The sequence below is a fragment of the Rhipicephalus microplus genome, unplaced genomic scaffold, assembly GCF_043290135.1.
Source record: "Rhipicephalus microplus isolate Deutch F79 unplaced genomic scaffold, USDA_Rmic scaffold_13, whole genome shotgun sequence".
NCBI lineage: Eukaryota > Metazoa > Arthropoda > Arachnida > Ixodida > Ixodidae > Rhipicephalus > Rhipicephalus microplus.
The window spans coordinates 10,916,099-10,931,481 of NW_027464586.1; the positions used below are offsets into that span (position 1 = coordinate 10,916,099).

At 45.7% G+C, this 15,383-nt stretch overlaps 1 protein-coding gene across 1 annotated transcript in view; it reads right to left on the minus strand.

Annotated features, from left to right (window-relative positions):
- Positions 1-4,544: 4,544 nt before the first annotated feature.
- The window catches only part of LOC119180431 (uncharacterized), a 61,458-nt gene continuing 50,619 nt past the window's right edge, over positions 4,545-15,383 (minus strand). Inside the window, exons 2-3 of the mRNA XM_075882603.1 lie at positions 4,661-5,447; positions 4,545-4,548 (exon numbers count right to left, since the gene is read on the minus strand). Of these exons, the coding sequence (XP_075738718.1) occupies positions 4,545-4,548; positions 4,661-5,447 (791 nt within the window). The remainder of the gene's footprint in view (positions 4,549-4,660; positions 5,448-15,383) is intronic.

A 15,383-nucleotide genomic window follows, 5' to 3' on the forward strand; every position in this document is an offset into this window, starting at 1 on the left:
GATTGAAGGAGGCGTCCGGTACATTTAAGAAACAGCACCTACACCAGATGTCACGGGGTCGTGACGTGAACGAAGACAGGAGACTTTGTGTTGGAATTTAACTGTTTATTTGGGCGAACCTGTGCCCGGTAAACAGAAAGTCCGATTACAGTAGCAGTCTTGGACTGATAGCGGCAAACGGAGCGTCGGCCGTCGATCAAATCTTGACAAGCGGGGAAGTACATCGGCATTTATACTGTTGCCATCGAATGTTCTAGCGTTATTGCTGGCGGTGGCGTAGGTTCCAGAATAATCTGTACAGTTCGCAGAGTGGGTGCGATTTTAACGTAATGATCTACTAAAGTCTGGAAGCTTCTCGAAAACTGCGCGCGCGTTTTGCGCTGAGAATTGTGTAGTGTTTTGGGGCGATAACAAAACTTCAGAAATGAAACGTGGCAATATAAATTAATAAAACGGAAGTCACTATTTAAGCGCTAGATGTAGTACAAAGGTGCACGCAACGCATGCAAAATATCTCGGAATTCAAATTGAAAATAAACTTCCTCTATCGAGGTAGAAAACGGGGCTGGAGCTACAGATACTGTCGCAATCATAGAATATTACAGTGGTCTCTAAACACATAGATTTTTTTATTTATTTATTGCATACTGCCAGCCACCTCTTGGTGGCCAAGGCAGGAGTGATACAAACTTTCATGCTTGCAGCCACTTATAACACTACACTTCACGGAGCAGAAATAAAATCACCACATAATAGGTTTGCGTGGAACATGAATACTCGGGTTACAGGAGCAACACAAGAGCGGTATCAAAAATACAATCCAAAGTTTTGTTCCTAACACGAAGTTTAAAAACATCATTAGAAGAATTGAAATCTGCACATACGACCAGACAGCTTTTACTACAGACAGGCAGTGGCAGCTGATAAGAATGCGTCGGGCGCTGCGATGCTGGTGACGTCATGAGGTAGTTCATTCCAGTCGGAAATTGTTCGTGGAAAGAATGAATATCGCCGAGAATTTGTTTTTGTAAGCGGCACCACTATGGTGTTATCATGCTTGTTCCGAGTTTTTCGCGATGGATTGTACTGCATGTAAGTGTTAAAGGCGAGTCCTGAGTGTCCGTTGACTATGTTATAAAGGAATTTTAAGCGATGTAGCTTTCTACGGGACTCCAATGTGGGAAGAGCGGATCTATTACGGAGTTCAGTGACTGAACAGTGTCTACTGTACGCATGGTAAATAAACTGAAGGGATTTATTTTGGACTCGTTCTAGTAAGTATATTTCTGTTTGTGTGTGTGGATCCCATACAACGTCAGCATATTCCAACAATGGGCGTACCAATGTAGTGTAAGCGACTAGTTTTGTTTTGCTGGTGCAGTGCCTCATGCGATGCTTTAAGAACCACAATCGCCGCAGTGCTGCTGGTGTTATACCTTCGATATGAGTTTTCCAGCTCAAATTAGAAGTGATTGTCAGACCAAGGTATTTGTACTGGTTAACGCTTGTTATAGCAGTGTCGTTTAACATGTATGTGAATTCCGAGGGATTTTTTTTTACGTGTTATGGTCATCTTGACGCACTTTGCTATGTTGAGGCTCATTTTCCAGGAGTTACACCATGCTGTAATAACCGATAAGTATTCATTTAGGGTGGCGTGATCTGTTCTTGATTGAATGGGCAGGTACGCAACGCAGTCATCCGCGAAAAAACGAGACTGCACAGTAGATTCGGATGACATGTCATTTAGATAAACTAAAAATAAAAGTGGTCCTAGGACAGAGCCCTGCGGAACCCCAGAATGCACGGGAGCGGAAGAAGAATTTTTATCTGCTATCCGAACGTGTTGGTGTCTGTGGGATAGATAACAATCAAGCCATCGAAGAATTTTTTCATTGGTTAGGATTCGGCGAATTTTAAACATCAAATTGGAATAGGAAACTCGGTCGAAAGCTTTTTCGAAGTCTAAAAAAATCGCATCAATTTGTCCACCTTTGTCAAGTGTTTTTAGAAAGTCATCAGTAGTGTGAATTAACTGTGTGGTGGTTGAAAAGCCTTGCCGGAAACCGTGTTGATTTGGGGAAAAAATGGTTACTCTCCAGAAATGAACTTAAGTGTTTGAAAAGGAAGTGTTCCATAACCTTGCCGGCTGTACATAACAACGAAATGGGGCGGTAGTTTTTCACGTCATATTTATCACCTGGTTTATGAATGGGTACCAATTTACCCTTCTTCCAATCGACTGGAACTTCGCCTTGTAACAGGCTTTCCCTAAATATTAAGCCTAAGTATTTGGAACACCACTCGGCGTACCGATAAAGAAAAGCATTAGGTATTTCATCCGGCCCAGCCGATTTTTTTGTGTCAAGATGAAGTAGAGCTGACAAGATGCCTTCATCTGTTATAATCAAGTCTGGCAGTTCGAGATTGTTTGCGTGGAAATCAGGAGGGGTGTCACCCGTTCGCAAAAAAACAGAAGAGAAGTAGTCGTTAAATGCTGTCGCTATGCAGCTGGCATCAGTCACGTCCACGTCCATAGTTTTAATTTTTGTCACTTTCACTTTTTTGTCGGAGAGGTGCATCCAAAATTTTCTTGGATTGGTTGTGAGAAAGTTGTGCATTTTTACGTTGAAGAAATTAAATTTGGAGCTTTTAATCTTGTTGCGCAGTTCGGCGCGGAGGCTCGTCAGAGCAGCACTACGTGGTTGTGTTTTTGAGCATGACAGGCGTTTTATCTTGCGTTTTAGATGGAGTATTTCGCGCGTAATCCAAGGACTACGGCCGTGTATTTTTTTCACTCTCTCCGGGACGAACGAACTTATACATTTGTGAACGGTTGTCTTAAAGTGCGACCATAGCTGGTTAACGTCACAGCGATTATGAAGATGTTTGTTACTAATTTTGTCATACTCCTCCTCTAGGAGGTCCAAAATACTTTCGTCCGAAACAGTATTAAAATTGAGGAATCTACATACTTGGGTAGCCGGGTGAGTACACAACATGTTGGTTTTAAATATTACTAGTTCGTGGTCCGATATACCTGGTACAACTTAAATTGTGTTGTTAAACTTGCAAATAGACTCAGAAACAAAAATAAGGTCCAGAATCGAACTCGTGCCTGCAGTGACACGCGTAGGAGTCTTCACAAGTTGCGTCATGCTACAGGAAAACGCTATATCAAGTAGCAATTCGGAGTGCTGGCAGGGTGTTGTAACGCAAAAGTGATTCCAGTTTATTTTTGGCAGATTTAAATCACCTCCTACAAGAATGTGGGTATAACGTTTGCTTTGTTCGAGCAAAAAATCTTGCAAAGCTTCGAGTACCGCTATATCGGAATTGGGCGGCCTGTAGACAGCGCCAATGAGCATGCTCAAATTTTTATGCCGAAGAACTATCCAAGTCATTTCGACGCACGTCCCGTGCGACAAAACCTTAAAATCCATGCCCTTTTTCAGCACTATCGCTACACCGCCCCCCTTTGCACCTCGGTCGTGACGAACGATTTCATGAGAGCTAGGAATTACTGCCGAGTCGTGAATGTCATTTGGAAGCCATGTTTCAGTAAGGATTGTGACGTCGGGATCATAAGCAATGAGGACGCTTTCTAGATCGACCGATTTGTTGACGACACTTCGAGCGTTTATGTTTATTACAGAAAATGTTGACGGGACCGCGTGAGAAAGTGGAGCCGGTAGCGTTCGTTGATGCTCCAGATTGCTGCTGTGTTGCTGTCACTGCACAGCTACCGGAACCCTCGAGTTCAGTGAGTCATCCCACCGATAAAGCTTGCCGTTGACTTTGATCTTGTCAAAGATCAAAGCAACTTTTGCTCAACTACTCCGTTCTTCTCGTGCGCTCGCCCATAGGTTTTTTCGTATTTGTTGAACTCGAGGCGAAAAATCCTCCGAAATGCTGAACTCTGTGCCTTTTATATTACCGCAACTCTTTAGAATCCTAGTTTTGTCTCTTCCGTCAACTAGCTTCAGAATGACTGGCCGGCACTTGTTTGCCACTGGCTTGCCAATCCTATGAATGCGCTCGATGGCGACATTTGGCACCTGAATTATGTCTTCCGAGATGCCCTTTGCCACTTGTTCACCAAGAGGCTGATCAGCATCGTCCTCTTCTGTCACGCCAAAAATAAGCAAGTTGTTTCGTAGACTGCGGTTTTCAAGGTCGTCAATTTTTTTTTGTCAGCCCGACTACTTGTTTTTGTAGGTCATCTATCTTGGTTGTGTTAGAAGCGACAGTTTGAGAAAGGTCATCCAGTTTTTTTTCGATACTGGTCAGCGTATCAACCGTTTTACTTAATTGTTGGTTGACTGCGCTCGAACTGTCTTTCAGCTCGCGAATATCATTGATAATCGTTTTCAGCATTGCTTCTGTTGTGGGGCCCGGATTAGGCTCAACATCACCACACGACGACAATAAGTCAACCAGGCATTCATAAACGGCACAGTACGCAAGAAGCAATGACCGTGGGCACGGCAGAAGCACAAGGCAAACATTGTCGTCTCGATAACATGAAAGATTGCGATCGTCTCTCACCTGTACGAAAAACAGGAACGGATTCCTGAGCAACATATTCGCAGAGCTTCCGCCGTGCCCACTGGTGAAGATGGCCCGGTCCAAGCGATTTATACTCTCTTTCATCGCTGACGTAATCGACGTCGTGCTGAGCTGCGCAGCTGGTTGGGGTGGCCAAGAGCGCATGTCCAGGAGTTCGTCGCTGAAGCAGCATTTTGAAGAATCCATGTTCCAGCTGCCACGGTGCCAATCTTCGTTGTTTTCCGGGAGAGCGCTGCACTCCACCTGCCCGTGACTGGTGGATGAAGCGAAGACCATGGCCTGTACAAAAAACAGGAACGGATTCCTGAGCAACATATTCGCAGAGCTTCCGCCGTGCCCACTGGTGAAGATGGCCCGGTCCAAGCGATTTATACTCTCTTCCATCGCTGACGTAATCGACGTCGTGCTGAGCTGTGCAGCTGGTTGGGGTGGCCAAGAGCGCATGCCCAGGAGTTCGTCGCTGAAGCAGCATTTTGAAGAATCCATGTTCCAGCTGCCACGGTGCCAATCTTCGTTGTTGTCCGGGAGAGCGCTGCACTCCGCCTGCCCGTGACTGGTGGATGAAGCGAAGACCATGGCCTGTACAAAAAACAGGAACGGATTCCTGAGCAACATATTCGCAGAGCTTCCGCCGTGCCCACTGGTGAAGATGGCCCGGTCCAAGCGATTTATACTCTCTTCCATCGCTGACGTAATCGACGTCGTGCTGAGCTGTGCAGCTGGTTGGGGTGGCCAAGAGCGCATGCCCAGGAGTTCGTCGCTGAAGCAGCATTTTGAAGAATCCATGTTCCAGCTGCCACGGTGCCAATCTTCGTTGTTGTCCGGGAGAGCGCTGCACTCCGCCTGCCCGTGACTGGTGGATGAAGCGAAGACCACGGCTGTACGAAAAACAGGAACGGATTCCTGAGCAGCATATTCGCAGAGCTTCCGCCGTGCCCACACATGGGTATCAGATATCGACACATGGGGAAGGGCCGATCGTATGTGCACCTAAAAACAACGTAGCAATTGTTTGGCTTCACTGCATGACTAATATGCTCTAGGGTGAAGCTTATTTGCTTAGCGGTACAGCTTGTTTGCTGTGAGCATATCGAGAGGGGCACTCCCTGATGTATACAACTTGTAAGAGCTTCTTGTGCAAGCTCCCACTAAGTTTGAACAGCGCGATTGAATGCAGACAGAAGAGAACACGAACATACATGTGCACCCTCACCGAATAAACATGCTTGGTGCACGATCATTGATCGAAGGTGTGTCTGTCAAAAATCTAGCTTTATGTGTAACGGAAGGTATTGGGCATCTTGGGTTGCTCATGGCAAGCAGACTAATACGAATTAACACCTCTTGCGTATCAAATTAGTATCTCAACGGCGCAAGTTTCACTCAAACGAGTAGATCATAGTCAACATTATCTCTATAGACCAGATTCGTGACGACATGACATAGTTATCTCAAGCTATCACGCATAGAAGTATGATAAACAAAGTAGCTAGCCTTCCAGCGCACTTCAGCTCACGCGCTTTGCGTCCAGTATGTAGTTCGAAGTACTACATCATTCGTCAGGCATTCACAACTGCTTCTTGTCTGACAATCTAAGTCGTGAAGTACTATTGTCTTGTGTGTTTATGACGGCATGACGTTCGGCCACCAGCTGTTTACAGAAGAAACTCTTAAATCGAGTAGACTTGTGCGCGGAAAACCAAGTTCACTCAATCACACGTACACTCGCAGTAGTTCACGGCCACCAATAATTTAACCAGAGATGGAACGAGCGCTATCGCAGAGGCTCGCGTTGGGAGCACAGTAATAAAAACTGTCTTGGTAACCTCTAGTACGTGTCGTACACGCAAATAGTCTAAAACAATCTAGAAGTTTCTCAAACATTCTGGCGTGGCCTGTGCCGATTAATTTTTCATGGGACCAACATGATCACATAAAAAAAGAAATGAGCCAGCGTGGAATATCACCGCTATGCTGTATACAACCAAATCGCTTTCAATGACTCACTCACAACTTTTCTACACCCGCCGAAAAAATCAAACATAAAAATTAGGTCGTGCATCAAACTCGGCTGTTATAATTATGCGGTTGTGATAGTCACGTTGGTTTCACAACATCATGCTGTTAATTATCGCCTGTACATATTCCTTGCACGACTTGTTTCATTTGCAGTACAAGTATATCTTTCAATAATTATACATGTCCGGGTGCAAAGTGTATCTTGAAACCCAAGATGAACTAAGCAGCTTATGTAGCTGCAATTAATACAAAAAAACTTGGTTCCTTGATTCATATACTGCAATGACTTTTTTGTTGTGCAGTGACGATGCACATGTATGTGCACAGTGCACGCTTTAAAAGACATGTGACCATATCATCTGCAGTACCAACCAAACAGTAATAACCCTGCAGTTCCTTGTAAATCTGGTTCTTTCAGAAAGCTATATTCAAAGCCTTTGCCGAATAAGTACCTAGCATTTGAAAGACATTTCCTTTCTGTCCAGCTTTAGGATTGCTGGCATATGCTTTTATAACTTTTTAATAAAAGTGGCATACTTTTTACATACCAGATGTAATTGGCTCTGAAAGGAATGACTTACACAGTTTTTGTGAAGCATTCGTTTGGAATGTGCTTTGTGGCAGATGTGCTAGTGGTACATGCACAGTGTATGCAGGTGTAGTATTGAATACTTTCTTTTGTAGGGAATAACTGCGCTGTCGATGAAATAAAGAGAATGAAATGGACACACATGCTGTGTCTGTATATTTCACCCCACCTTACTTTTATATATAGTGCTGAACAATGTCATCCTCATAAATTTATGGCTAAATCAAGTCTATGCAAATGCAGCCTAATTATGGAGACACTTGTATAATGTGACCCAGCTAACATTGCCCTAAATTGTTGCAGAATATTCCGGCTCTATTTTGAGTCATGAGATTGCTTGGCATAGACACATAATAAAGAATGATTGGTATATAAATGATAAAAAAGGGAAATTCATGATAAAATTATGACATTAAGGATAGCATAGGTGCAACATCGCTTGTAACATTGGTCTCAAGTTTTATCTCTTTCCCTGTTGAAACAACCACATATACTCTGTTAATTCTTTGTTCAAATAGCCCTATTGGTAATTAGTTACCAAATCCCTACTCGTTCCTGGAATGTACTTATACTGAATAGAAGAAAATGTTTTTCTTTGCTGTTTTTCATAGATGGCCAGAGCAGTACAGGGACAATGCTTACATCCCTGGCATCAACAAAGCCATAGAGGAAATCAGAGTATGAATATCGCTTTATTTCAAATGCCCTAGATTGTGATATACTATTACATATGAGTGCTAGGTCTTCGGAATCTTTTGTCCTTTCTTCTTCAGCTTTAAAACTACTGGCATGCTTTTACCTTCCTGCAAGAGCGGTATACTCATTTTTTGTTCGTTTGTTATAGAATCTATGCATATCAAAGTGGAGCTCCTGCTCCTATACTAGACTTTGAAGTGAATAACTCCCTCATTTATTGTGTGGAGCATTTTTTCACTACGTGCTTAGTAGCACACACTGAGGGTGTACTACTGAACACATCAATTTTAGGGGATAATCGTGCAGCACTGTGGATAAATTAGAGAGAAGGCAACAGACACAACATGAGTCTGCCGTTTTCACCTTATCCTTTAATTATGGTGCTGTATAATTTCTTTCTCATGAAGAAACTGCATGGCATAATTCAGTCTTGGCAAATGCAGCACAGTCCCATCTTTAAGCAGGCTACTGTACAAAAGTTTTGTAGAGCAGGCAGGCCTGCGAAAAAAAGAGCTTGATTGAAGCTGCAGACGCAGGTTGTTCTTGCCCCATTGTGTATCAGAAGATGCTCAGCATAGACATATAATAAAGAATAACTGCAGAAATTAGTCATACCAATAGAAAATAATTATACTCAGCAGGGCATTAATGCAGTATTGTGGGTTGCCTTGGAAATAGTTTTTGTTTGTTTCTTTGTTGATGCAACCGCATAATTCTGTATAACATGGAAAAATCTCAGCTAGCAATTGATCACCTGAGTTGTAATCCCCACAGGGCTTGTTTCATCGTACATTTACCGTGCAGCAGAAAGTTTCTTTTTATTTGCTGCATTCCATAAAACATGGCTAGAACTGTACATGGACTGCGCTTGCATGTGTGGCATAAACAAATCTACACAAGAAGCAGAGTAATGAATATCAGTTTATTTTAAGGCACACAAGAATGTCACATTCTACTTTGATGCTGGCAGGTAAGAGATTGGGGAAACGAAATTTTCTCATACATACTGGGAACAAATTAAAAATTCTTCGTTGTTGCAAACTCGTTCAGCAAGAAGGCAAAAGCCAGTGATTTGTGCACCATAGTAGTCATATGAAATAAGACACACTGATTACGGGCTCGTTACGAGCCACTTAGTGGGTGTTTCCCAGGAACACATGCTTTCTTAGCCCCTTTGCCATAGCAAGCATGCTGTTATAAACAAGGCACCCAACATGGGAGGCTTTAAATGTATGAGTGTTTTTTGGGTGCATTGAAGACCACAGAGGACACATCTATCTATGATAAAATACAGCGTACACCGTGGTATAAATGACAATGCGTCTTCTCTTGCTCCCTGCAACAAGGTGAAGCATGATAAAAATAAGGCACGTCTTTCCTTTAAAGTTGAATACATGTGGTAATCAAGCTTTCAGAATTGAGAAGTTGTAAAGCACTGATTTCATATATAAGCAAATTGTATGTGCCAGCGTGAAAGAATACGACGTTCGTGTGGCTCGTGCTTGCTAGGTTTCTGCCTGAACTAGGTCGTTGTGGGTAACGCTTCGTGAACGTTAATAACAACTGTTTGTAGGCATACTCGTTTGTTGCCTTATGACAAGTCCTAGAGAAGTGACTGTCGTGACCGGAATCAAACTGCCGAACTTCGGGTCAGCACGTTAGCATCTGAGCCCCTGATCCACCATTGTGGACGCAACTTTAAGCAGTCGTACAACTCTGGGGTAGAAAAATTGACTGCTTCACAGAATTCCTGGGTTCACTTTTGGCTTTAATTGTGATTTTCATTTTTATGGTCTACAAATACTTTACTTACCAGCATTGTCAGTGAAATGGGCAGTGGATGTTTTTTGACGCAAGCTCTTTAAAGTTATTATGGTAAGATTTACAATGTCTGCTTTAGCTATACATGAGAAGGCAAAGCCTTACTGTGGGCTCATAACCAGTGGGCCATACGCTCATTTCATGGGTAAGCACCAGAAGTGTATGGAAAAGGGTTTCATTATTTACCTGACAGGTATTTCATGTCAATCAAGGCCTGGTGCCTCAGTCATGTTTGTCATATACTCATACTGTAACGGGGTTTATTTGCAGAGCAGAACGCAGAAGGCGAAGCAGTCAGCAGCGTCCGGCCAAGCGCAGCAAGCATGAGCTTATGCTGATGGCGATGCCCCTGAGGCAGCGAGAAATGTCGCTGAGGCCCCTCTTCTTCACTACAATCGCCCTCCGCAGAAAAAGACGCCATCCTGGCGGATTAGGGAGAAGAAACGACTTTTGGGTCATAATATGGCTTGAGGCGAGAGACGGAGACAGTGTCGCGACCGCGATAGCGTAGGTCTGTGGATGGGATGATGCGCTCCACGATATAGTCGACGAGTGACATTTGCTCCACAACACGGTAGGGCCCGATGTATTTGGGAAGAAGTTTTGCGGAGTGGCCAGGTGCGGTAGCAGGTGCCCGAAGCCATACAAATGAACCAGGCGGGAAGCTTGGAGCCGAACGGTCCCCAGTCTGGCTGGATTGCTGCTGCCACTGGTCCTTGGTAGAAAAAGAGCGGGCAAGCTGGCGGCATTCTTCAGCATGTCGAGCAGCTTCGGACAGAGTTGTACTTTCGGACTCATAAGTTTTTTTTTTGGGAGAATAGTTCCTACTGTATTTGAAGGTTCTCGTCCGTACAGAAGAAAGAAAGTATGGTGAAAACCCAGTAGTAGCTTGTACGGCACTATTATACGCGTAAGTGACGAACGGGAGAACTTGGTCCCAATTTGAATGATCAGAGGCGACGTACATCGACAGCATATTGCCAAGAGTACGGTTGAAGCGCTCTGTCATGCCATTCGTTTGAGGGTGGTACGCTGTACTTGTGCGGTGCACGATTCGGCATTTGTTGAGTAATGCCTTCAAGGCGTCAGAAAGGAAGGCACGGCCTCTGTCACTTAAGAGCTCGCGAGGGGCACCATGACGCAGAATAAAACGTTGCAACAGAAACGTTCCAACGTCACGGGCTGTGGCAGTCGGCAGCGCAGCTGTTTCGGCATAGCGTGTCAGATGGTCTATCACAACATTAATCCAGCGATTACCAGCTACAGTCGATGGTAGTGGTCCGTAAATGTCAATGCCGACGCGATCAAAAGGTCGACTAGGACAAGGAAGATGTTGTGACAGGTAGACTTGCCTGGGAGGTAACTTTTGTTGTTGGCACTGAGCACACGAGTGAATGAATTTCCGCACGTAGTTATACAGGCCACGCCAATAAAATCTGAGTCGAAGCCTAGCGTATGTCTTGAAGAGGCCTGCGTGGGCGCACTATGGGTCTGCGTGAAAAGCTTCGCAGACAACAGCTCGAAGATGGCGGGGTATCACAAGGAGACATTTGCGACCGTCAGAAAGGTAGTTGCGTCGATGAAGAAGATCGTCCCTTAGGCAAAAGTTGCTAGCCTGGCGGCGGAGAGCGCGAGACGGCGAAGGAGTGAGAGAATCAGAAAGAATGCTTATGAGGCCACTGATCCAGGAATCCTTTCGTTGTTCCACGGTCATGTTGTGCAAGGCGGATGGCGCAAATGCAGGCTCGATGGAAGAAAGGCAAACACCATCATCCGATATGGGGGAGCGAGAAAGGGCGTCAGCGTCCGTGTGCTTACGACCGGATCTGTAAATAACGCGAATGTCGTATTCCTGAAGTTTGAGCACCCAGCGAGCAAGTCGTCCGGAAGGGTCTTTAAGTGTGGATAGTCAACAAAGGGCATGGTGGTCAGTGGCGACGTCGAATGCGCGACCAAACAGGTAGGGGCGAAATTTTCCAAGGGCCAAAATTATAGCTAAACACTCTTTCTCGGTCACGGAGTAGTTAGCCTCGGCTTTCGTCAAAGTTCGGCTTGCGTAGACGACGACATATTCATCAAACCTTGCCTTTCGTTGCGCGAGCACAGCGCCAAGTCCAACACCGCTGGCATCAGTATGAACCTCCGTGGGAGCGGCAGGATGGTAGTGGTGGAGGATGGGTGGTGAAGTTAGCAGGCGGTGTGATTTGATGAACGCATCGTCGCATGCTGGTGACCAGGTGGAAAGGTCCTTGTCGCCGCTAAGAAGGTCCGTAAGGGGTGAACATACGGAAGCAAAATTTCTAATAAAGCGTCGGAAGTATGACGACAAGCCGACAAAACTTTTAAGTTCCTTTAAGTTTTTGGCTTCGGAAAATCGGCGACTGCTCGAAGCTTGGCGGGGTCGGGAAGTATGCCGTCCCGCGATACGACGTGGCCATGAATGGTGAGCTGCCGGGCACCAAAACGACACTTCTTGAGGTTGAGTTGAAGGCCGGCGTCGGTGAAGCGTGTGAGGACGTGCTCGAGACGATTTAAATGGGTGTCGAAATTGGTGGAAAAGACAACTACGTCATCGAGGTAGCATAAACGTGTGTTCCACTTGAGGCCTCTTAAAATATTGTCCGTCATTCTTTCAAAAGTGGCTGGAGCGTTACAAAGGTCAAAAGGCATAACGGTAAATTCGTATAATCCATCAGGTGTGACAAATGCTGTTTTCGGTCGGTCAGATGCTTCCATAGGTACTTGCCAGTATCCAGACCGTAAATCCAGCAAAGAAAAGTATTCTGCTCCCTGCAAACCGTCAAGGGCGTCGTCTATTCGCGGTAACGGGTAAACTTCCTTATGGGTGATCTTGTTTAAACGTCGATAGTCCACACAGAACCGAATGGAGCCGTCCTTCTTCTTAACAAGAACGACCGGTGACTCCCAGGGACTGTTAGAAGGCTGTACAATACCCCGCTGGAGCATGTCAGAAACCTGGTCGTCAATAACACGGTGCTCCGATGTTGAGACTCGATAGGGGCGCTGCCGTAGAGGCGTATGGCTTCCTGTGTCAATCTTGTTAGATATGTTGGATGTGCGACTGAGGCCAGAAGCGTGGATGTGAAAAAAAGTACGAAACTTTTGCAGCAGGTTCACCGACTGGCTTCGTTCTGAAAAGACGTTGCGGCGTCGATGGAGCGGTGGAAAGCGTCAAGGAGTGACTGGTGGATAACAGAGTCGGAAATGAGTGCGCTGAGGTCCGTAGAAAGTAAACTAGATGGAGCGTCAAAAATGTGACGGGCGTCGATCGGATGCACGTGACTGAGACATTCACCATAGAATAAAGGTAAAGGCCCTTCTAGCGTATTGTACACGACCGTCTTCGTGACCTACCATGGTGGAGAGTAAGAAGAGCAATGGGCAGTGGAGAACATTTGCGTTGAATGAACAGGGCAGAGGGCGTAAATAGAACATTACCGTCGAAAATAGCGTCACACGACACATTCACCAGCAGAGAAGAGCGCGGTGGTATGGTGGTGTCGTCGGAAACAGACAGCTTTTAATACGGTAGGGAGGCTTCGACAGCGTCAACATCAAGAAGTGCAGATAGCTCAAGTTCAGCGCGACAGCAGTCAATGACGGCATTACTATTCGCAAGGAAGTCCCAGCCGAGTATCATGTTATAGGAACACGAGGTCAGCACTACGAATTCGACGATATACACAATCTCTTCGATGACTACTCGTGTGGAACAGGCTGCGAGAGGTGTTACACTTCGTGCGTTAGCCGTTCTAAGAGAGAGACCGGATAATGGCGTCAGAACTTTGCGGAGTTTGTGGCACAGGTTGATGGAAAGTATGGATAGAGCGGCTCCGGTGTCGACAAGCGCCATGACGACGATACTATCGACTGACACCACGGGGCAGAAAACTGCGGCCGAGGTGGTATCGGCATAGGCGGCGGTGAATAGGTCGGCGGCGAAAAAGGCGGTGGCGAATACATAGGCGCTGGCTGGAACGCAGGCTGTCGAGGTCGAGCAAAGGCCTCGGCGTACGTGAGAGGTGTGGCAACTGGCGGCGGTTCACGGGCGGGAGGAAGAACTTGTGCGACCTGGTCTTGAATGAAGTCGCGGAGTGTAGACATCTATCTGCGTAGTTGATCGGGTACGCAGGACATCAAAGAGAGCTGACGAGCAACCTCAGCACCGATGAACTCTTGGATCTTGGAGAGAAGATGGGCATAGTCTTCTCCTATGCCAAGGCTGGACAGGCTGGACAAAGAGTCGTCGAGCACTGAGGGACGTCGGGTAGAAAGACGTTTCCTGCACAACTCGACAAAAATCTGGCATAACTCGGTCAGTTCTAGGACAGTGCAAGGACTCTTAGAAAGCAACATTTGGAAAGCGTCGTCCTCAATGCCCTTCATAATGTGCTTGATCTTAAGCTCTTCGGACATCGACTCGTTGACTCGCTTGCAAAGGTCCAGAACGTCCTCAATATAGCTTGTGAAATTCTCACCAAGCTGCGGGGACCGAATATGCAAGCGTTGTTCAGCACGGCGTTTGCGTACCTCACGCCGTCCAAAAACTTGTGTGAGGCTCGTTTTGAAGACCGACCATTTAGGGAGTTCCGCTTCGTGGTTTATAAACCACAGCTTGGCCACGTCCGACAGGTAGAAGGAGACGTAGGCCAACTTGGCGGCGTCATCCCATTTGTTGTGAGTACTCACTGGCTCGTACATTGAAATCCAGTCGTCAACGTCCTTGTCTTCTGTGCCTGAGAAAACAGGGGGATCTTGCAGACACAGAGAACCGGCGCAGAGAACATTGGGCGGTGCCTGTGGAGGAGTTGGAGCGGGGCTTGCGGCGGTAGGCATAATGGATGGTAAAATGTGATTTCTAAGCTCCAGGGTGATCGAAACCCAGCAGACTCCACCACTTGTAACGGGGTTTGTCTGCAGAGCAGAACGCTGAAGGCGAAGCAGTCAGCAGCGTCCGGCCAAGCACAGCAAGCGCGACCTTATGCTGATGGCGATGCCCCTGAGGCGCCGAGAAATACCGCTGAGGCCCGTCTTCTTCACTACAATACTTTTGCATGCCATTTTGGTATGTACTAGTAAAAGAGGTGATCACGCGAGCACACAGACATAAGCAGCTAGCTAGATGGATAGGTAAAAACGGTCAAACTACTTTTATTTCGCTGAAAAAATGCTTTATACACAGATGGTGCACACACTTATCAAGATCGAATGGGAAGATCACTTGGAAAATAGTAAAAGACTGTGCATGTGACAACCTTTTTTCATATTTCAAGAGTAGAGCTGTTTAAGCACAGCATTGGTTTGCAATGTGAGAATAAAAATAACATCATATTGAACCGGCACATGCTTTTTGGCCTCTTGTTAATCTTTGTCTTCCTGCTGTGCTTCGCTCCCAGTACACATGCGCCGATACGTCCGGCACGGGATTCATGAACACTGATGGACTAGAGATTGAGTACAAAAAAAACTAAATGTTAGGAAAAAAAATTCTCAATAAAATGGCATTCGAATCTATGTACTGACAATTCGAAAACAACCACTCGGCTATATAGGCACGCTAGCAGAATTTATCATAGCTTTTTACAGTATAGTGTGCAAGGGGGTTGGAAAGATAAGCGAGAGTGAGGAACAGGGGAAAAAAGTGGGGAGAAAGAAAGGTGTCGCATAG